This window comes from Papilio machaon, chromosome 12, assembly GCF_912999745.1.
Source record: "Papilio machaon chromosome 12, ilPapMach1.1, whole genome shotgun sequence".
NCBI classification, from domain to species: domain Eukaryota; kingdom Metazoa; phylum Arthropoda; class Insecta; order Lepidoptera; family Papilionidae; genus Papilio; species Papilio machaon.
The window spans coordinates 4,392,322-4,415,979 of record NC_059997.1 but is presented as its reverse complement, the minus strand read 5'-3'; the positions used below and the strand labels follow the sequence as shown (position 1 = coordinate 4,415,979).

General features: G+C 33.0%; 5 protein-coding genes across 5 annotated transcripts; 3 read left to right on the top strand and 2 right to left on the bottom strand.

Moving 5' to 3' along the window:
- The first annotated feature begins 532 nt into the window (after positions 1-532).
- LOC106708810 (vitelline membrane protein Vm26Ab) lies at positions 533-1,440 on the top strand. Its single transcript, XM_014500364.2, has 2 exons — positions 533-594; positions 1,072-1,440. Exons 1-2 carry the CDS (start codon positions 583-585, stop codon positions 1,288-1,290), a joined length of 231 nt encoding a protein of 76 aa, XP_014355850.1. The 5' UTR covers positions 533-582; the 3' UTR covers positions 1,291-1,440.
- A 2,294-nt stretch (positions 1,441-3,734) lies between these two features.
- Positions 3,735-4,158, bottom strand: LOC106708815 (pupal cuticle protein C1B). The gene is made up of 2 exons (XM_014500371.2): positions 4,059-4,158; positions 3,735-3,974 (listed from the first exon to the last, which is right to left on the bottom strand). Exons 1-2 carry the CDS (start codon positions 4,068-4,070, stop codon positions 3,756-3,758), a joined length of 231 nt encoding a protein of 76 aa, XP_014355857.1. The 5' UTR covers positions 4,071-4,158; the 3' UTR covers positions 3,735-3,755.
- A 4,413-nt stretch (positions 4,159-8,571) lies between these two features.
- Positions 8,572-9,100, bottom strand: LOC106708817 (vitelline membrane protein Vm26Ab). The gene is made up of 2 exons (XM_014500373.2): positions 9,034-9,100; positions 8,572-8,851 (listed from the first exon to the last, which is right to left on the bottom strand). Exons 1-2 carry the CDS (start codon positions 9,043-9,045, stop codon positions 8,633-8,635), a joined length of 231 nt encoding a protein of 76 aa, XP_014355859.2. The 5' UTR covers positions 9,046-9,100; the 3' UTR covers positions 8,572-8,632.
- Positions 9,101-18,894: 9,794 nt separating this feature from the next.
- LOC106708932 (cuticle protein 16.5) lies at positions 18,895-19,540 on the top strand. The gene is made up of 2 exons (XM_014500544.2): positions 18,895-18,970; positions 19,227-19,540. The coding sequence occupies exons 1-2, from the start codon at positions 18,959-18,961 to the stop codon at positions 19,494-19,496; spliced, it is 282 nt and encodes a 93-aa protein (XP_014356030.1). The 5' UTR covers positions 18,895-18,958; the 3' UTR covers positions 19,497-19,540.
- Positions 19,541-21,669: 2,129 nt separating this feature from the next.
- LOC106708930 (extensin) lies at positions 21,670-23,022 on the top strand. The gene is made up of 2 exons (XM_014500542.2): positions 21,670-21,722; positions 21,808-23,022. Exons 1-2 carry the CDS (start codon positions 21,690-21,692, stop codon positions 22,972-22,974), a joined length of 1,200 nt encoding a protein of 399 aa, XP_014356028.2. The 5' UTR covers positions 21,670-21,689; the 3' UTR covers positions 22,975-23,022.
- Positions 23,023-23,658: the final 636 nt, after the last annotated feature.

Genomic DNA, 23,658 nt, shown 5'->3' with positions numbered 1-23,658 from the left:
CATTGCTTTATATACTTTACTCTGACCGCCGTTCGTGCACGTGCTCTGCATATAAAATTATTTTATTTGTACGAAGTTCAAGAGTTTGATAATATAGGGGTCTATTAGTTGTATTAAATTTGATTTAAATTTTGTTAAATTGAACTATTTAGGTTTTTGTTTTAAAATAAGGTTTTATTGATGTTGCGGTTTAAATTTTAAAAGTTAATTTATCGTAAAGTTCGGTAAAGATTGTTGTTATTAAATTTTAATTTCTTCACTAATTATTTTCACTGGCTACAATTTGTCTGAACTCCTAGCGAGCATTCCATTATATGAATATTATATCCAGATAAGTATATATTGTATATATTTATTACTGTTCACCGGTTTAATTACTTTTATTTGACCTAAGAAAGTACACACGAATGCTCTTGAGCTCTAAAGGAATAGAACGGTTTAATATTCCACGCAGAAGCATCCACTCAATTCCTTCACTAAGGGCGTAGTATAAATGCTACACAGCAGCCGGTACAATGTCACATTACTCACTCACTCTTGAACTGTATTGTTCGTTTCTACCACAACATAAACAAAATTAAAATGTTCAAACTCGTAAGTTAATATATGTGTGTACTAAGATTTATTTATATTAATAGTTGTTTTCAGTAATAATTTATTTTTAATTCTATGTCTAAGATAAAATCATCTTTTCATATACTGCTGTTAAAATGTAATAATTATTTGTATCCAAAGCAACGTGTCAGTCCTTTCATTGTGTGTTAAAGTGATGTGAACATCTTAGTTCTTAATTATACTATAATTGCTAATGCTATTGTTTAGAATGTTAAGAATGTATGGATGGATGGATTAATGTTTGTTGGAAGGCATCTTCTGAACGGCTGAAAAGATCTCGCTGAAATTTGGCTTAGATATACAACATAGTCTGGAAGAACACATAGGCTACTAAAGACTTTTTTTTATTCTGTGTGAGCATAGGCGCGGTTGACAGTTAATAATTAATTCTTTTTTGTCAAAAAGATAAAATTTTAACGTTTTATTTTTACTAATCTCATGTTATGTCTTCACCAGTTCATCTTCGCTTGCTTCCTCGCCCTGGCGGCAGCTAAGCCCGGCGTGTTGCCTGTGGCTTATACCGCGCCGGTAGCCGCAGCATACACCGCACCAGTTGCTGCGGCCTACACCGCGCCCCTCGCCTACTCTGCCTACTCCGCCTACACCGCGCCTGTTGCTGCATACTCTGCTTACACATACGCATCTCCCTACGCCGCGTACTACCTTCGTCGCTAGTTAAATCGAATAACGTGCCATTCTTACCCGCCAAATATCTAAACAATAAAACAACAATTGCAGACAGTCATAAATCTGCATCCTAGAGATGAATATATAATGTTTAAATATAGCAAAATGCCCATCTATTACAACAAATTAACCTGTGCGGAAGCTTTGTTTAAGTTTTTTGATTAATTTATTGTTGTTTTTATGAATCAATTTGTTGTCAGTGTCAAAGATTCTATTCCAATATACAGTTATTTGAATTTAGCCTGTGTGATTATTTTTCCTTTTTAATAACGGGACACAACAATGTGTTATAACAAGTTTCTTATAATTTGTATCGACTTTTTGGAAGTATAAAGAATACTCATTTGCAGAAACTGATTTGATCGGAATCCTAAATAAAAGTAGCTTAATCGACAAATATTCTTATACTAATAACAGAATTAAAACATTTTTCAATGAAATTTGTGTTTTGTGTGTTGTACCAAAATGCAGTCGTACAAAACAATAAACTTTTCTAAAAAAAGTATCAAATAAATTTCTTCGAATTGTTACGGCTAATTTATGAGATGTGAGACACAATTGCTATGGTAAAACACGTCCTACTTGGTTTGAATTGTTCATTGGGGCAGTAGTGTCGTAAGCTGATGTCAAGGTTAACGCTGCGTCAAGAATATTTTACTTGTTTTATGAGGACTAAAGCCTACCGTAAAACCTTACATTTAGATAGATATTGTGTAAGTAGTAAGTATATACAACTTAGTCCATAAACATTATTAGATATAACTACATGCACTAAAGGTCTAAATATTATTCAACTATGCCTTTTACGTTGAATAAATAAGTTGTAGTAACAGTAATGTTATGATAATAAATTAAGAAGGAAAATAGTAGTGTTCAAAATATATTGAAAAATTCACAAATCTCAAAAGTACGCAATAGAATAATAGAATTAGCCAATCAACAAACCAGAATTATGCAATTTAAAATTGGCAAAGTTTTACTACTTTTTTTTATTATATATCATTCCGACAGTAGTAGATCCCAAAACAACAATATTTGTTGTTTGCACAAATGGGCCGGATCGACCGGTAAATACCACGACTACATAGAAGACAAGCGTGAATTTGAAGCAATTCCTTGATTCGTCTGATAAGCGTCTGTGCTGCAGACGTGATTTTAGTTCACGTTCCTTTCTTATTAAAGAATAAGTTAGTTAGTTAATATATTTAAAAGATCAAGAGACGAAAGATGGTAAACTCAAATACCTTAATTTTAGGTGCATATTTGAAGCAAAGTTGATTAATACTAATTATGTACTGGCTATTTGTTATTAAATATATAGAAAATTAATGCCATATTAGTTAGTAAAGAGTCCTAATTATTAACTTCTTAATAAAGTGTCTTAAATTTTTAATGAGAGTATTTTAGATTTAACAGCTTTTTTTTCGTTTATAGCTACTTAAATAACCAAACAGGTTGACAATACTTTTTATTAACAATAAATTAAGAGTTAAGCAATGATTAAATTTTAGATTTATGTATGGTAGAACAGATGTAACTCTCAAATTTTTATTGAAACACTGTAGGTAAACCCTAACCAAATTCAGTTCCCTGCAGATATACTTATTTTATAACACGACAATAGGAAATTGTTTTATAACTTCATCTAAATGTGATCTTAAGTTAACTTAAATCTCTCAAACGTTGATAAGACTTTAAGACGTTTTTAGCTTTTTAATATCATCTGCCGTGTGTGTGGTCTGTTGATAGAGTAAACATGATACTTTTACTCTGTTAAAAAAACGTAAATCATTGCTTAACTCTTAATTTATTGTTAATAAAAAGTATTGTCAACCTGTTTGGTTATTTAAGTAGCTATAAACGAAAAAAAGCTGTTAAATCTAAAATACTCTCATTAAAATTTAAGACACTTTATTAAGAAGTTAATAATTAGGACTCTTTACTAACTAATATGGCATTAATTTTCTATATATTTAATAACAAATAGCCAGTACAAAATTAGTATTGATCAACTTTGCTTCAAATATGCACCTAAAATTAAGGTATTTGAGTTTACCATCTTTCGTCTCTTGATCTTTTAAATATATTAACTAACTAACTAGGGTGACGCAGTGACCCGAAATGGGCCTTGGCCTCCGACAACAAAAGTCTCCACTTTCTCCGATCCCGCGCCGTCCCGACCCAGTCCCGGACCTGTAGCTCCCGAAGATACACCACCTCACCTCATCCATAAAGCGTTACGATACAATTTAAAATAATATATAAGTGAAACTATTGTTGTATATTTGACTTGGTTTATTTCAGATTTCTGAGATATATATTACATATATATACAGTACATATAGGTATATAGTATTTACAAAAAGTTCTTTTTCGTTGACAAAACTTGATTTTTATGATTTCTACATATAATATTATGTACAAGCGATATTTATAAGTTTAAATAAATACACTTAACGGCGTAAGAAATAAGCAGAATAAGGAGCGGCATATGGAAAAGCAGAGTATGCAGCAACAGGTGCGGTGTAGGCGGCGTAGGCGGAGTAGGCAAGGGGCGCGGTGTAGGCCGCAGCAACTGGTGCGGTGTATGCTGCGGCTACCGGTGCGGTGTAGGCCACCGGCAACACACCGGGCTTGGCCGCAGCTAGAGCGAGGAAACAGGCGAAGATGAACTGGAAATAAATAGCAAAGAGGTTTAACATTTTATCGATCTTAGGTCACTATTAGTACAGCATTGAAATTTCTTTGATACTTACAAGTTTGAACATTGTGAGTTTTTGTTTGTTGAAGGTGAAGGAGCAACAGCTGAGATGCTTGTGCCGTTAAAGACAGAAATGCCGGCATTTATACAGAAGCAATGAAGAAATAGTTTAAGTTACTTGCGCGGAATATTAAGTTGCTAACTTCACGTGCTATGAATTGTTACACTCTCGCATATTTCATTGAAAGTGAGAATACTTCATAAGTCTTAAATAGTAAGATAAACAAAGCTTTCCTTTCTACTGGTAATATAAATTTATGGATTCAAAAATTATCTTTTCACTTTATTTTTTAGATAACGAGTAAAGGAATCTGTTTATTCTCTACTATTATGAAAAGTCGACGACCTTAACACGATCGCTGCGATAACCAACAAAAACAAAGTTTATATGGAGTTCAATAGCATTAGACTTTATTAAAAGTATGGCATCAGGTAGGGAAGTAAATAATCGGCTTTATAATTACGGTCGATTCCTTATTTTGGTTCTTGGATTCTTATAAATTCCTTTTTAAGTTCAATAACTTATCCTTTTATTATGAAATTATACCAGCATATATCTTTTTTTATTATAAAAACCGATAAAAATAAGAAACAAATTTTAAGCAAATAAACAATAAGGATAGTAAGAAGTTTTATTTATTCTTTTGGCAAGATCCTGTTTCACACATGACATCATTAAATAAAATCGTTGTAAAACCTACTTGTCATAATTTTTGGACACAACATTCTCTTCTTCCAAGCTACATATTTATAATACAAGCTTACACATTTTCATTCTTTTTTTTTTAATTAAATATCTTAAAGGCTATAAAAAAATATTTCTTATCATATAAAGGTAATTTACAGTTCTATTTCAATAAAAAAAAAATTCAACTTAATCATTAAACTAAATGTTTTTAGAGAAATTAAATAATTATTATACTAAATTCTACTATCCTGCGAAGTAATTAGAATATGGTTCAGCATATTTTTGGTCAGAATAAGTTCCGGCTGGGGCGGAATAATCGGAGAACTTGAGTGGTGCGGCATGCGACCCGTATGCTGGTGCGTTGTATGTCTCTACATCTGGTGGAGTCATGGGTAATGCGCTGACCTGCTCTGTAGCCAGGGCGAGGAAGCACACGAATAGGACCTGAAACATATAGTATAATTTATTGTTGTATTTATATAACCAACGTACTAAATAGTAAACTTGTGCCAAGACATTAGTTCGCATCCACTATTTTTTGCATTCCGGTAAATTCAGAAATTTAAATATGCATAATATTAAATATTGGTGATGGAGGAGCTTCCATCCACCATAGTATTTAGTTAGTTAGTTTTCCATAGTATTTTTATTTATGGGGACAAATGAAGGCGTTAATAGCGACAAATAAACAACTGTGAAGCATAATCAAGCACGAACAGTTTTTTTTATAGGATAATGGACAAATGAGCAGTGGGCACACCGAGCTGTCCATTGACGCCCGTATACATCTGAAATACCAGAGGAACCGCAGATGCGTTGCCGGCCTTTGTTGGATTTGTAGGCTATTAGTCGAAAATAGTCATTTACTTTTAAAGTATCCTGCTGATACCATAAGTATTAGACCATCAATGTTATGCGCAGTATGGATTTCGAATACTCAGAACTTTAGGGAAGCTTCGGAGTCTTCATACTTAAAGAATTGGGAACACTTCTATTTTATCTTTGAGGAATACTAAAAATAAGGAGGCTTACTTACCCATTTATACATATCTGGTGATTTTCGATTAGATTTTTATTTATTAAAAAGGAATTTAAAATCAGCTTCCCGCGTGATACGAAATGTAAGCAAGTATTCAAAAGCAGATTCACCTGTGGCACCAAATTGTGTTCCCCGCTTCATTTTATACTAAAAGACAAGATGATACAATGACCTTATTTACCTGCGCAGATATAAAAAAGAAATGCGACGTTTCTGAATGTTATTAATATGTCCACGGCATGATGACGTTATACATTTCAATATGTATTGAATTATACTGCGCAGTGTTTATTAGATTTTTGGAAAGGAGAAAACTAAGGAGTATAAGTATCGTGATGTTTCAACTGACAATGATCGAACTGCCGCATTCACAGTTGCATAAAATGTATTAATACTAAAATTGAGGATCTGTATGTAATTAAAAAAACATATTTCACGAAAATATAACCTTACAATATGTTTCAGTGTATCACCAAGCTCTTAAAGAAAATTATAACTTATTAAGTAATTTCCTTAAAAGTTGTTTCACAATGTGGAAATATCATATCATCTTAATATTATAAATGCGAATGTTTGGATGGATGGATGTTTGTTTGAAAGTATCTCAAGAACGGCTACATGGATCCCGCTGAAAATTGGCATGGATGTTGAATATAGTCTGGAAGAACACATAGGTTACGAATTAAGTTCTTTTTTAATTCCATGCAGACGGAGTCGCGGGCGACATCTGGTATTATTATATGTTTCAAAAATATTACTTATATATTGCAAGAAAACTATGTGTTAATTGTATTATTAAGCTAAACAACTTAGAGGTGATTAATTTTTTTTAAATATCATATACCTTAATTAATAAAAGGTTGTTTTGTACAAACAATTAAAATTCGGAAAACATAAAGAGTATTTTAAAGTAGGTAATAAAAGGTCTACTTTTTATTTTGTGCAATTTATAGCGTCTACAATTATCCTGTGGTGTTTTTAGTTTATAGAGGCTAGAATTTTGTACTATATTTTATCGATGGCTCTTACGTAAACAATCTTTTTAACAATCTTACCTTTGCAAAATGTTAATGTCTTTTTTTGATTATTTAGATGAATATTATTGTCATTGCTTATTAGAGAAGGAAAACAGCAATCATAAATTATGATTTTGTTGCCTTTCGTTTGCTACAAGTTTAAAATTACAAGCAAAAATGGTGCTTTAAGAGGCTTGGCGAAGATTTATACAGCTTCATATTTTGTTAAATAGAATTTAGCTCAAATATCCGTAAATCTATAGATTATTAATATGGGATAATATACAAATCTTATTGGTTTTATAATTTACTAGTTGTCGCCCGCGACTATGTCCGTGCGAAATCAAAAAACCTTCTAAGTAGCTTATCTGTTCTTCCAGATTATATTCTACATCAGTGCCAAATACCGTCAAGATCGGTTGATCCGTTCCGGAGATACCTTCAAGCAAACATCCATCCAAACATTCGCATTTATGATATTAGTAAGAAATAAGATTAACAGATAACGTTAAAAATATATCAAAATTGTAATTAAATAAAATGTTGTTTTTTTATAAATAAAATTATTACTATAGAAAACACGTTTAGAAATAAATTGAAATTACTTTATCAGAGTTTAAATTTGAAAGAGTAAAGGTTTCATAGTAAAGTGTACTAGAAAACTGTAAACTTTGTGGGACAGTATAGGGATCTCTTCGCTCGCCCTAATTAGTTACGTAAGAACTGATCTATCTTATTAGATAGAGATATATGATAAGATTTCACTTTCAATAAATATGACGACATTAAAAAAAGAGATTAAAAAAACAAACCACCGCTTATGAGTCATCTAAAATAATATTTTGTTTAATACCAAATAATTTGTTATGCGAAAGCTTTAGAAGTTAATGAACCTAAAACAAGTTTTCAAATTGTTTACATTTTGCTCGAACCGGATATGGAATAATGTTTATTTGATATTTTGATTAGGTGCCCAGACTATTGAGTATTGCGTACAAACGAAACAATTTTTTTGAGCTGTCATAAGTTTTCCAATTCGATGGATGATGAGATCATGTGATTAATGCAATCTTGATTTATCCATCTAGCACCGGTATTTACACCTCTATTACTAATATATACCAATTTATTTTATATTTTTAACAGTTACTTAAATAGTCTGAATGTTATAAAGTGCTATCTGAACAGCTGAACACGCCGTGCATTGGAATGCCAAATCAAAAGATTCTGGATAATTAAATCAGACTTAAAACGTTTTTATTCTAAGGGCACACATCGTCTCCAGTGACCTCAATGTTAAAGTTTTATTAAAATCTGTCCCGTATCTGTAACGCATTGTACCAAACATTCAATGCCTTTTATAAGCATCGCACTCGCAATATTACAGGGAGAGCTATCTTTTATTTGAATTGTTTCGGGCTTTGGTGTATTGTACGATGACATATTTGTAAATCCCTTCAATTCCCTTTGTAACCTTGTTTCTTAGAATATACGAAAGGCAGACGTAAGATTGACACACTGATAAAAAATATATTATGTAACAATGGTATTCATAACATATTTTATGTTATTGGTGTAATCTGATTTAAACGAGTGACAGAATAAACGTAATATAATATTTAGAGTGTAGATACTTTGTGGTGGTAAAGATAACTTTTATTGATAGAATGAAAAAAAAAATGTTTTTATGTCTGTTTATTATTCAGTTATAAATAAATAAATGTCATTTAATAACAATTAAATGCAACAAAAAGTGGAAACAAAACCAAAAAATTAAACATTTAGCTTTTATAACAACAGAAAGATGCAGAACTTAAAGAACAAAATCAACGACGAAGGTAGTAAGCAGCATAGGGAGATGCGTATGTGTAAGCAGAGTATGCAGCAACAGGCGCAGTGTAGGCGGAGTAGGCAGAGTAGGCGAGAGGCGCGGTGTAGGCAGCGGCAACTGGTGCGGTGTACGCTGCGGCTACCGGCGCGGTGTAAGCCACAGGCAACACGCCGGGCTTGGCCGCAGCCAGGGCGAGGAAACAGGCGAAGATGAACTAAAAAAAACATAAAAAATGTTAAGAACAGTTTTTAAATGTCTTATTTGATATAATTGTATTGCTCCATCTATTTTGATTTATTGAGTTTCAAATTACAAGTTCTGCTTTTAAACTACTTACTACTTTTAATTTAAACGTTTCCGTTTTACACCCAAATAAAAACAGGAGAAAGTACTCACCAGTTTGAACATTTTGTATGAGGTTGAGTTAGTATTGATTGAGTATGTGCTAGTAAGAAGCGTCTGCGCCGTTTTATACTTTGGCTGCATCAAACAACAGCCTTGATGCGCATGTTTGGAATATCAAGCATTGTTGGAATGTTAGTTTTTGATAGTAACTCGAAACAATCGAAATGCGATCTTCATTTATTTGATATAATGATGCATGAAAATTTGAAGTACAGATTATATCGTAATCTTTAGTAACTTATATTAAAAAATATTGGTTTTTGCGCTAAATAAGTGATAACAAGCGAAATTATTTCTATTGTGCATGTTACTAAAAAAATACTACACAGAAGAAAAAGTTTGCGGTTTTAACGCCAACTTCAGTTTATTACAAGTAGTAAATAGAAGCATATAAAAATCACTAAAAGCAATTATTAAAAACTATTTTTTTTAATTCAGATTCATAATCTATCCAATATACTTAGTATTAAAATTTAATATGAGTTAATTAAGTAGTGAATCGAATAAAGCATTGATACAAAAGGTTTCTGAAAGCGTTTTATTATTTGAGAATCGTTTACGCGTGAATGACAACTTTACTGTAAATGAAGCGTGTCAATGTAATTAAAGACCTTATCATCGGGTTAGCGGGCTGGCTTGATTAAAAGTTTCGCTCCGACATGGGTATTTAGTGCCCTCATTACGATATTAGGTACAGTAATATATTAACTTCATTTCTTCTCAGTAGTTTTATTGCTATTAACAATGCTGATTAAACTTGTGAGTACTGTTTATTTACCTATTACATTTATTAATAACTTCATCTATTTTGATCTTTGTTGCTTAAAACTTACCCAAAGAGGTTTTAGTAAAGAAGAATAATTTGTGTTACTGACAGATTAATTATTCTTCTATTGTGAGAAGTGCGATATTGCGTTTATAAATAAAAAAGTAGTTATCAATTGTTTGTGTTAAAAAGTTTAGCTGGGTTCCGATAGAAATCGTAAAGTGATAAAAACGGGAGTACAGTAAAATACACGTATTTGTTTAATTGATATAGAAAAAGAAATCACAACCTTGTAAATTTTATTATACTATACTATATATTTAGAGAAATCATCCGATTTAAACGTACTCAGGGAAAAAATTATAATATGTTTTTTAAATTAAAATTAAAACCCATTGATTATTCAAACTTTCGTGAGACATTATCATTATCTTATATAGGAACGGCTAAAACACTCACGTACTTATATCCGGCGTCGGCACCGACTAGTTTCGAGCCCATCGGGGGCCCTTCATCTGAGTGAGTGGGACTGGTATTATTTCGCGGACTTCGCCGTGTTTTAGCCGTTCCTATATAAGTTAATAAAACCCATAAGTTTATAACACTTAGCCTAAGTAGCAAAACAGTGAGAAAAAAGGCCTCTAGAGGCATTCTTTTGAGGTAAATTATTGTTGTAATTTCCAATATAAAATGACATTTAGAAAATTGGCTCTACTTTTCTGTTTGCATTCTGCAATTCTCATTACTATAATACGAGCTTGTAGATATAACAAAATTATTAAAAAAAAAGTTTTATTTAATTGATCTTAAAAACAATCAATTTACAAATATTAAGCAGTGAGTTTAATAGATACTTTTTTTTATAACAAAATTGCTTTTTTTCTTTCAGTTGTTAATTTTCTTCGTAATTACATCATTTTTTATGCAAAATATGGAGACTAGACAACATGTTCATCCCCGTCCGCTAATGTTAATGAAAAAAATTAACTACAGACCTCAAAAACGTTTGCTCCAATGAAAATATAAAACAACTATTGTTGTCAGTTGTTGAAAATGATATTTTAAAATGGAAATAAAAAGTTTTACGTAGCTATTTGTTTTGTTTTCAAAAATACAAATTTTAAAACACTTGTTGAATAAAATATTATCAGTCAATTCAGTGCCAATTCTTTAAAATAAATCCTGCTAAGCGTTATTAAGGTCGATATGAACTCAATTAAAATATTTATGGCAACAAAATGTATTTACATTATTTATTTCAATAGTCGCTTGCACTCTTCTCAGACTTAGAATGATTCGCAAAGATGTGGGCATTTACGGATAATATATATAATTTAAATATACATATTATACAAAAACCTAAAAGTTTGATTTAAATCTTGTATATTTATAACTCGCTGCGTCTATTTGTTTCTAAACAATAATTGTACGATTTTTTAAGCAAGGAAATTGAGACAAATGAACTAGACATTTAACTAACAATTATTGATTATCACAACATAACTACGTTTTAATTTAAAAATTTCGATTAATAAAACATCAATAGCGATTTAATTAATAATTATCGATTATTACAACATCAACAATCATAAAATCAGTAGACTGGCAAACTGATTATTTCTGTCTTTAGAAAAAGTGTGTCCCTCGAAAAATAAATATTATATGGTTATGTTATAATTTCAGACATAAAACTATCATAACTGGACACAATACAACATGAAAACTAGTTCTAAATCCGTATTCAGACGGTCATTCTTATGTCCTTGACCTTAAATTTTTTCTTGTTGGTCTAATACGCAAGGTTGCGCGTGACAATACTGCTAACTAGCAGTAGGAGGATATATGGAGACTTATCCGGTCAACAGTCGTCTATCATTGCACAAACCTTAAGGTTTTATATATAAAGAGACAGCGTCTACTGGACACCATTGCAAACCAGCAGTGTCTTCAATAGCAACATCAAGGAAAACCAAACTAACCCTTCAAAATGTTCAAATACGTAAGTATTTATTTTTAATATTAAAACCCTGTATATATATTTTTTTAAATGTTAAGTAAAATCATAGTAAAAAAATATTATATTTATAATGTAAAAGAATCTTTCAATACTTAATGGATTTTAGATTTCCGACTAGATATTGCTACATCATCATCATCAACCTGCCCTTATCCCTATGGAGGGTCGGCACAGGATGTACTACTCCTTCATACATCTCTATCAGCCAATTTGAATTATCTGAATTTACCCCCTTCTTACGCATATCTTCTTTCACACAATCCATCCATACTTTCTTTGGTCTTCCTCTACCTTTATAGCCATCCACGTTCAATCTCATTACTTTTTTGTTTATATGATTATCATCCCTCCTCATAACATGTCCAAACTACGCTAACATTCTGCTTCTCAATTTCGATATTGCTATAATTACAATTTTATTGGTCTAAGACGTTTTTACCAAAGAAATTATTATCTTCGCAGTCATTCTCATATTAATCTATTATAAAATGCGTTTTGAGTTTTAATAATTGTTTTTATCCAGGTGTTGTTCGTTGCTCTATTGGCTTTCGCATCAGCTAAGCCTTTAGTTTACGAGTACCCGGTAGCCGCAGCGTACACCGCACCAGTAGCTGCGGCCTACACAGCACCCCTCGCCTACTCCGCCTACTCCGCATACACCGCGCCTGTTGCTGCATACTCTGCTTACACATACGCATCTCCCTACACCTACTATGTTCGTTGAAAACCACGAATGTTACAAGCTCGACGACAAGAAAGCAAGCCAATAGTACCTAATAATGTAAGATACATCGCAGATTAAAAAATGTATAAAAAATAAATATTTATTAAAGAAGATATCATGCAACTAATTGTTTAATTTTTGAGTTCCATTATCACTTGAAAAATTTTAGCCAATGCAAGTGGTTGCTTCTGTGCTTATTATGTGTATGTTTATTATTCATCATCCTCAACCTACCCTTATCCCTATCGGGTCGGCACAGTATGTACTACTCTTCCATACATCTCTATCAGCCGTCATATCTGAATTTACCCCCTTCTTACGCATATCCTCTTTCACACAATCCATCCATACTTTCTTTGGTCTTCCTCTAACTTTACAGCCATCCAAATTCAATCTCATTACTTTTTTTTGTGTATGTTTATTATTATCATCTAAATAACTACAAAATATTTAGGGCTATAACTGTATAACAATAATTAGGGCACTAATTACCTTTTCGTTAACCCAACGTTCACGATTGTTTTTAATTATTTTTTTTATATTATAAGGTGGCAAACGAGCAAACGGCCACCTGGATTTAACGCAACAGCAAGGCGACCGTTGCCCATAGACATCCGCAAATTCAGATGCGTTGCCCACCTCTAATTAACGGAGGAGGGGACGCAGAGGATATTTCTCCTTCCTATGCGTCCCCTCTTCCGCCAAATCCACTTCCCCTTCCCATCCTTTCCTATAAAGAAAAGGATGGGAAGGGAAAGAGAAAGAGAAAGAGAGAATTTAAAGACTACAACAATTTTAAGCACAGACTTCAAATAAAATTTCTAAAAATTTATTTCATTGCTATCAAATATGCGCGTAATTAAATTAATTGGTGTAATCCTAGACGAGTCGATACCTTCATGTAGACAGTAAGGAGACAGTGTCAAGTGACAAGCTTTGTTTGCAGCGGCCGCGGCCGGTTCAAATGAGATGCTCATGCGTCAGAGGTCATATGGTATTAACGCACGTTTACACTAAGCACTTTTGTTTTTAATTACACATGTGACTTCGGATTTAAACGAAACTAAAAGTAAATTGTATGCATCGTTATTTTTATATTTTTTTAATTATTATAAGAAAAATGTTCTCCTGTCTCTGTCCTCTAATTATATTCCACATATTACAAAGTTCTTTAATAAGAATGATTGCATTATTAAAATTAGTATGAAAAATATTATTGACGCCATAAAATTTTATTCAACTGTGATATGAAAAATCAAACGGTGTTTTTATGTACGATAACCACATTATATTAGTTGAAGGCGACCAACACTTGGAGTATCTACTGTTGTAAGGAAAACAAAATTAGTCCATGATGCTAAGTTTGATTACAAGTCATTCAGAAAGAATGTTTATTTTAAATTTCTAAACTAACCTATACTAACCTTGAAGCTCTTATAAATAGTTCATCATCAGCTCACTATACGTCCCCACTGAGGGGCTCGGAGCCTACCCCAAGTTTAGGGGTGACTAGGCCATAGTCAACCACGCTGGTCAAGTGCGGCTTAAAATAGTTGGATGAATAAAATTGAATAATCTTTTTAGGTAATAAAAAACCTAAAAACGCAATTATTATTTTTATTTTCTTACAAATAAAAATAGATATAAAATAAATTCGGAGCAAATTGTGTCTCTATTTAAAAAAGGTGTCTGGCTTAAAAAAACTCAACAAAAGCATTTGTACAAAGGAGTGAAAAATATTATTTCATAAGAATTACATTACAATGAGAACAACAAAATGTAAATCCCTACATATGTATGTTTATTTCTTTTTATATTTATTTGTGTGGATATATTCTATTCTTTAAAATTATGTCTGCGTAATATTTGAAATGACAGAATTCAAATAACCTCAATATAATATGTAGGTTCGAATATTATTGTTATAAATATAAGAGACTAACTGTCGCCCGCGACTCCGTCCGCGCGGAATAAAATAAAACTTAATAAGGAGCCTATGTGTTCTTCCAGACTATGTTCTATATTTGTGCCAACAAATTTCATCAAGATCCATTGAGCCATTCCGAAGATACCTTAAAACAAACATCCATCCATCCATCTAATCATTCGCATTTATAATAGTAGTAAGATTACAGAAATATCATAATATACATCGACATCATATTATGCATCTTTTATTCCATGCAAAAAGTTAATATAATAAATGCTTTTTAAAGTCTAAAATCATAGCACATAATAAGTTTTGTAAGTTTTTTTAACAAATTTTATAATTAAAAATACTATAGTGGAAATTTAATCCAGATTGTTTGCAAACACGACTTATGAATACTTACATACAAATAATTGTATCCATCTTTATACTATTGATCACAAATGTAAAGCATTTTCATTAAAATTAACTTGTAATAAAAATGAGCTTATTGTTTTTAAGGTATTCAAGACCACACGATCAGACTGTGGTCAAAATTACGCGATACGACTAAAGTAAATCTGATATTTTTTTCCAAAAAATCAGATTTACTTATAAGACTACGTCGTCGTGAATAAGTAATATGTTTTAGAGATTGCATTTGTTAAGAATTCCGCAACACTCAGATAAATTGAAATGTTTAAGTGATTAAATATACACGCGCCTTGGTTTTTAACTGACCTATTTCTTTGAAATAGATTCATATTACTAGTGAAGTCTCACCTCATAAACTGTTTAATTTTCACCTTTGTTGATTCTATGAATTTTTGACAAATGAAAGACAACAATTAATGATAAAAATATTAAATATCAGTAACTCGTTTATAGACCGTGGTAACTGTCCCTGAAAGCGCCCCATCTAAGCTATTGTTTCGACACACACGGCTATTGTTTACTGAAAAATATTGCTGTAATGAATTAACAACAAATTAGTATATTTAATATATACAATCTTTATCCATTTTTTTTTTCATCAAACAATGAAAAATCCAAATTACTGTTCATTTTAAGAAATCTCTAGTTATTTTTATTAAGTAATATGTATTTTATTGATATTGATCAAACATAACCCTTTTTTACAAAAAAAAACTTGAAGTAAATCGTGGAGTTGTTGAAAATAGAGTCTGTACTCAGCCTCTGCGTAAATTAGTAATTCCTAAGTATTTATTAAACCTTTAATTATTTCAATATACATATGTTACATTACGATATATTGCGACATTACATTTGCGAATACAATGGTTTAGTCAAGTAGGTAAAGAAGAAAAGCACACAGTATTCACTGAGCAATAGCAATGTTAGTACGACTTTATAAGGTTTGAAAGTTATCAATAACTTCACCACGTGTAAAAGTACATCATCATTTCTTTGCAATCCTTCTCAAAGCGTTTCGATTAAATAAAAAAAAAAATTACGGAAACTTCTCGGCCACGATACGAGTTTCGTTGACTTCTTTGCTTGAGTTTATTTTTGTTTACGCATTTTGATACAGTGCTTTGTTATCATAGTACTTTATGCTATATACTAGCTTACTAATATTATAAATGCGAAAGCTTAGCTAGATCGATGGATGTTTCTTAGTAACGGTTCAAAGGATCTTAATGTAATTTGGCACAAATGTAAACCATAGTCTGGAAGAACAGTTGCGGGCAAAAGCTAGTTCTAAATATACCTTCCGCATAAAGTTATGTTAGGATCTTCGTATTTTCTTCTCCTTCGATCCTTTTTCGAGGTACAAAATATATAGTATATAAGTAGTAGTAAGTCATATAGTATATAAGTATAAAGACGAATTTTTGACTTCTAATAAAAATTCTACAGCCGATTGATGTGACATAGTTTCAACGCAGGAATTGACGCCCACGCGCTGAATTGATTTCCTTAGCTTTACCTGTAACAGGAAGCGTTTCGTAATTGTTTTGTGATCCGAAAATAGTACAAGATTCTTAATAAACGTCAGAGGATTTACGATTTTTTTTCAAAACCGAATTTCCTTGTGATTAATTCATTGGAAATGAAAACACTACATTGCAAAGAAAGTATAACATTTTTTTTAATTCAAAACATTGTGAAATGGAAGGATTAGTATGTAGACTATTATTAAAAAAAATACGACAATAAAGTGTTCTTACTTGGGTGTTGTTTAAGAAAGGACGTAAATTATCACATACTGTGGACGGCATTGGGGTAGTCCTATCTCCTGCAATTAAGACAGGCTTATGATCATGTTGTTGATACTGCCCAGTCATCAAGCTAAAAAAACATTAACCTTTAAACAGACTGTCACTATCAATGTAGTAACTTCTACAATAGCATTTAAATAAGAGAGATAATTTCATAGTCGATTATTTCCCCGGATAATACTCACGTCACCCCTATCAAGAGCATTATTCCATTGAGTTTAAGATGAAAGGCAGCGAATTGTTACGTAATATCGGAATATGTATCTGTCCGCTCGCCGCTTGCAGGGCGCGCGCCGTCGGCCGGTGACAATGAGCCGTGTCGTGTGCAGACGAGGACACGACTACCTTTCAATACCGTGAAAAGTAACATTTAGACAAGACGAACGAACATATTTAATTGTACGTTCGATTCGCGAACGTGCTTTTAAGGTAGTTAAGAGAGGTTAGTTTAATCGTGCCTTAAGTTCGCACTATAAAGACATTCGTATGAAATAGTAATGAGATAAAAAGATACATATGTTTAATGAATATTTTGTTAGTGTAAATTTCTAGTTGTGAACATTTGTGTCAAGCAAAGATATATGAATAATTAATTATTCTTTTTCTATGTGATTGAGTTTAGAAAAAAATACAACAGAAAAGCCAACCACATTTCAAAAGTTTACAAATCGTATCGCGATGTCTAAGGATACCTTTTTTTATCAAATTTATTAGTCTGTGTAAATACGTGTAAACAGTCCATTACGTAATCGAAATGTTGGTGGTAGAAAACTAATAACGGAACAAACCATCTCAAATTATAGCCCTATATGGTCGATATGTTTTTGTAAAAACATGGCCTTAAATGAATAGGAAATTATGAAAAAAACATAATTTAATTCAAATTCTATTTTACTGATTTAGTAGTTTTGTTGTTGCATATCATTATTTTTATTAATATTTAATAAGTAAAAATCTCTGCTAACAACAATTAAAAAAACAAAAAGTTGAATAAATAATGCAACGTACTATGTACCTATATATAGTTTAATATGAGACTAAAGTAATAAATGGTATTAATATTAATGTATAATTAAATTTTTTGAACTTACATGTTTATACGTGAGAATTATCCCATGTTGTTAAATCAGCATCGCCTACAGTACGGTTCAGAAAACCAACTTTTTAGTATACTGATTAACATACTGCGTAATGTTTTGTATTGAAATAGATTTAGAGATTTAGAGCTTTTAGGTCTTATGATAATATTTAGTTACACAAATTTTAAGTCAACCAAATAGCATAAAAAGCTAACCACTGTTGAATCTTAAACATTTATCTTGGACATGTAGATAATCGCAGGAAGAAAAAAAAATTACCTCGTGATTTCACTGACCTTACATTCATTTAAAACATTGTCATGTCTCATTCTCTCTGAAATACATGTACAACAATAACAATATTTGGGAAACATGTTTTGACAGTGGAAATCTACGGTCTTTACATGTTTGCACATATGCAAGGCGCAGGACACGTTACGTCACGGGGCACATTTGCCGCCTCGCTGCTAAGTAATTAACTCCATGGCATCGGGAATTTCTGCAACTTACTCTTGTAACTGCTATATAGCGATATATGAATAATATTATACAACAAATCGTTTCACAATTGTTGAAGTTAATCGTGATTATAAAACATTACAATAGGAAAGGTAAATGGGAGTATTAAGAACTATTTAATTATCCGTTCTAATGGTGAAAGTAAACATAGTAATGTACACATATCCGCAATTAATTACAAAGGCGAGTGTGAAGTCAACCAATATGCATTAAGCCAGCATGGTTGACTAAGGAATAATCAACAATTAGGGTAGTATTGAGAGATTATTAATTAGGGTAGGTTTGAGCCCCTCGTTGGAAACGTGTTTGAACTGACAAAATTTAAATACTATTGGCAATTTGTTAACTCATTTAGAATGCTGTTGACAAAAGTTTCAAACGTATTGATTTTACATCGAGAATATAAAATTCAATAATGTAACAACAATTCCCTGAGCGTCAATCAAAGAGAGGCTTCCAATAAATTTCATTGAACCGTTTATTCTTCTATGGCGAAATGTCCTTACTTTGATTCACATCACGCCTCGGCCAATGCCAGAGGAGACGAGTGTTCTGCATTGCGCCACGCCGCTCGCGACACACTATAAAACGGTCAGGCAAACTCACACTAGATATCAATCTTCTTTTACAGAAGCAACAAACAACCCAAAACCAACAAAATGATGAAAATCGTAAGTAAAAAGTCAATAAATTTTCACAATTTTTACTTTTAAATTTAGTGATTATTTAGCGCAACTAAACATTGTCTCGATCGTTTTTCTCCACAATGCTTGATCTTCGTGCTAGAGATGGGCAATGATAGCCTGCTAGTAAATTCATTATCATATGCTACGAAAGTTATCTCGGATCCACGGATAACGAGAAGAATCCTTTCTAATTTTTATAACTTCAGGTACTTAATAGTCTATTGTTTCTGACATTTCACAGTTCGTAATCCTCTCAGCTCTGGTCGCCATCGCGTGCGCCAAGCCCTCAGCGGCGATATTTGCTGCTGCCCCTGCACCCATCGTGACCGCCACCAGCTCACAGTACTACCACCGCATCAACAACGGCCTGGCTGCATATGTCGCCGCACCCGCAGCTTATGTTGCCCCCGCCGCCTCCTACGTTGCCGCCCCGTACGTTGCCGCCCCAGCAGCATATGTCGCACCAGCGGCCCGCTACGTAGCCGCCCCTGCACCCATCGTTGCCGTCTGAACTGCCTAACCAAATGACTTGAAATAAAATTATGCAAGCTTGAATCGCATTTTTTAGTATCGTTTTAAATTTTTCCCCTCTGTGTTACTCCATCGGTTTTTATTGCGATACCTAGAAGCAATGATAATATTAAAAATCACGAAAAACAATGAATAATGCTCTTTTAAGCGCCTGTTACAAACAAATAGCAAAAGCTTTTTGCTAGATATGTGCTATACTATTAATCAATGATTCATCTTACCTCACATTATATCAAGTATAAATGTTAATATATTCTCTTATTCCTTATTATATACATAATAATGTTAATCATTAACAGCATGTTTACTTTTATTAAAACTACATTAATGAAAACAATTTAAAAAAAACAAAAGCAAAATACACACAATTATTATTCGGACAATGAGAGAAAGTGCAAAGGTAGTGTAATGTCTATATCTATACGACCTAATTTTAGCATAAACAATTTTTTTATTAATAACAAAGCTATGATTTCAGGAAAAGTAACATGTGAGAGATTTACAGTGACAAAAATATGATCAAACAATATTAATGTATGTTCAATAAAAGAAATATTTTATTCGAAACTGTATCCATTTTCTAATTATCATAAACTGGATAAATTACCTGAAACGTCGGTCATTACATTTAAATAAAATATTTTAATAAATATTATTGTGATAAATGTATCATCATCATCATCATCATCAGCTCACTATACGTCCCCACCGAGGGGCTCGGAGCCTACCCCAATTTTAGGGGTGACTAGGCCATAGTCAACCACGCTGGCCAAGTGCGGGTTGGTTGACTTCACACATATCATTGAATTTCTTCTCAGATATGTGCAGGTTGCATCACGATGTTTTCCTTCACCGTAAGAACGTCGGATAAATGTACATATGTAAATTGAAAATCGAAAAACACATTGGTACATGGCGGGATTCGAACCCAGGACCTGCAGATTGCAAGTCAAGTGCTTAACCCCTGAGCCACCGACGCTCATAAAAATGTATACCCAAGAATTTTTAAACACGCAACCATTTGATTGACTGGACAATTGAACCTTTCAGATTGACTATAGTCGAAATAAAATGTACTCGAAAAAATTCAGTTAGAGACTGTTTAGTTAGACACGGTTTAAACACGTGTATGAAGGTAAACGTGATTATATTTTTTTACCCATTAATATATAAGATCAAAACTACTTAAGATTTAAGTACTTAGAAGGGATACTTACTTAGGGTTGACATATGTTTAAATTTATTTTGCTCTACTTTAAGTGAATTTCCACTGCTAAGTACCTGTATATTGTTATTTATCTTTTTTCAAAGAGATCCCCATTGGAAGGGAGAAAATATCTTTTTATATAGATAGTCCAATAGTAGCAAACCACAGTTACACGTATTTCTTTGCTGTTATTGACTTTCATTTATTTTTTTAAATCGAATCTATTCGATAGGTTCTTTTTGATATTATACTTCGTCTTTGCTATTGTTCGAGTTCACAGACCTTTTTTATATAGTTATCAGATGTTCATATGTTAGTGTCACCGAGAAAACCTTAAAGATACAATTATTATACAGTTTACATGGAAATTGATTCTATTCAAACTATTGGGAGGCGATACATAGTGCTATTAGAACATACATTAGAACATCTACATGACATAAGATACTTATCTCCGCGATTAGTAAGCCTGAGCACTCTACATAATAATATGTAATATCTACTTAGAAGTTCCATGGTTCAATTGTAATTCTATTTCAATTTACCATTTAATTTCCTGGTTACTAAAGGACATTGACCTCTAGCAGTTTTTCAACAGGAAAAGAAGACTTTATTTGCAAACACATGAAATGTATCGAAAGTAAATACTATTAGCATCATTCTTTAAGTCCATGGGGTATTGTTAAACGTTACTGAACCATTACATAACGCATGGTGTACTAATTAAGCGAATACGACCATTATTGGTAACGGCAGTACTTTCCCAGTGCCCATGTCTATCCATTATTATTCCTACGACGTCGTTTCAATACGATTTTTGTAGCCACCAAGGTTCCTTACCCATTGGACCATTTGGTATTCCGTTACAACCACAACGTTGCCACACAACAATGCAAAATTTGTTACACCTATATATAAGTGAAGGCTTCATTTTTAACTGCCCGCATTGCAAATTTAATAGCGGTCATGCGAAGGGTCGGTAACAGCATGCTAGTAACGGTACATACATATTATACGAAATAATTATTTTTCTTAAAATTAAATTTAAAGAATTTAAATAAATAATTTGAAATTTTGGTTACAGGTTATTGTGTTGTCAGCAGCATGTGGACTGGTGCAGAGCTCAGGTGTGAGCTTGGCGGGTCCAGCACCTCCTGCGCCTGTCGTAACAGCTGCAAGCTCCCAGTACTTCGAAAGGACATTTAACCGTTTAGTAGCAGCGCCGCCGGCTGTACAGCCAGTGTATGCAGTCGCGCCACCTCCTCAAGTGATACCAGTCGCTCGAGCTCCACAATTCATACCAGTGGCACCGGCACCTCCAGTCGTACCCGTTGCCCCAGCCCCAGTTATACCAGTGGCTCCGGTACCAAATGTGTTTCGGGTAGCACCAGTACCAGGAGTGTTTCCTTTGCAGCCGCCGCGGCCAGTGTTTGTCCAACCGACAACAAAAGATAAACCAGAACCAATGGCACCAACAAATCCTCCACAGAGTGCGCCAACTGATCCGAATGTAGCAATAGCAATCGCTACCGCTAACGCAGCGGCACCAGTTGCTACATTCTTGCTCCCGCCTTACCCATTTGGACCACCGCCTTCTTTCGGTTTTATACCGTCGTCACCAGCTTTCGTGCCTGATGAAGATCGGGAAAAAGAAAAAACAACTGAAACCACATCACAAACTGAGGGAACGACTACTGAGAAAGAGAATGAAACTACTACTCCAGTTCCTACAAATATCGACAATAACTTCGTTCAAGCGTTACCATCAAATAATAATGTAAACTTCAGAGAATATTTACCACCACCATTCCAATTACCATTAACACCAGATGCACCACAAAGACAACCTCAATTACCTCCTCTGTCACGACCAACTCAGCTTCAACCGAGACCAACTTATTTACCGCCATTAGCAAGACCACAGGCGGGCAGACCGCAGAAGGTAAAAACGTCAGTCGAAGTCGTGCCAGTACCGCTTACATATATCGCTCCACCACCCCTTAAGAAACATCATCCTGTAAAGTTGATAAAAGTAACCAAGCACATCCACACATTCATTCCAGCCGGTAAAATTATTATTAGGCCAGTTTCTCATACAGTACGTTCTGTTGGGAACGCCGCATACGCTAAGGCTTACGGTATACCCATAACCGCGAAGAAAGTGGCTTTCTACCGTAAAACCATCTCCAGGCGTTCAAAAACAAGAGACATCGAACCAACTACCCTGAGACCTTTAAGAGGACTAAAATAAATCCACCTAGACTGTAATATATAGCCATATGTTACATTTAACCACTTGTTAAACTTTCACTTTTTGTAAATAATTTTATAAGAAATTTGTAAATGGAATTTGTAAATAAATATTTATACTTTTGTAACTTGATTTTTTATTCAAACTTAATGTAAATCTAACTCAATTAGTTCATCGACCTTAAAATACATTGTAGAAACTTTGTGTCTTGCATAACTTGGGGTAGAAAAGTTACAATAAATATTTGAAGGTTCATACATAAATGTAATATATGTCCTATCATTCAAATATATCCAGGATACTAAAAAAGTATGTTTTACCCTTAAATATGCATCACCAAAACTGCTTCCTGCATAAGTTACTTGACAGTCGTTAATAATTTGTCAAGATCTTATTTGGGAACCCTACGCACAATTATCTTACTTCTTACTAAATGTGAATATCTGGATATATGGATGGATGGACGTTTGTTAGAAGGTTGTCCAAAACGGCTACACGTCTGCTCAATAAAATTTGGTATAGATGTAGAATACAGTCTAAAAGAACACATAGGCGTCTTAATATTTTTTATTAATATTTTTGTTATTGTTTAATAACAACGTGCTATAAAAGGGCCGATATATTTTTAAGCCTAAATAAAATTGAAACACTCTCTAAGTTCTATACATGGTTAGGCTATTCTAC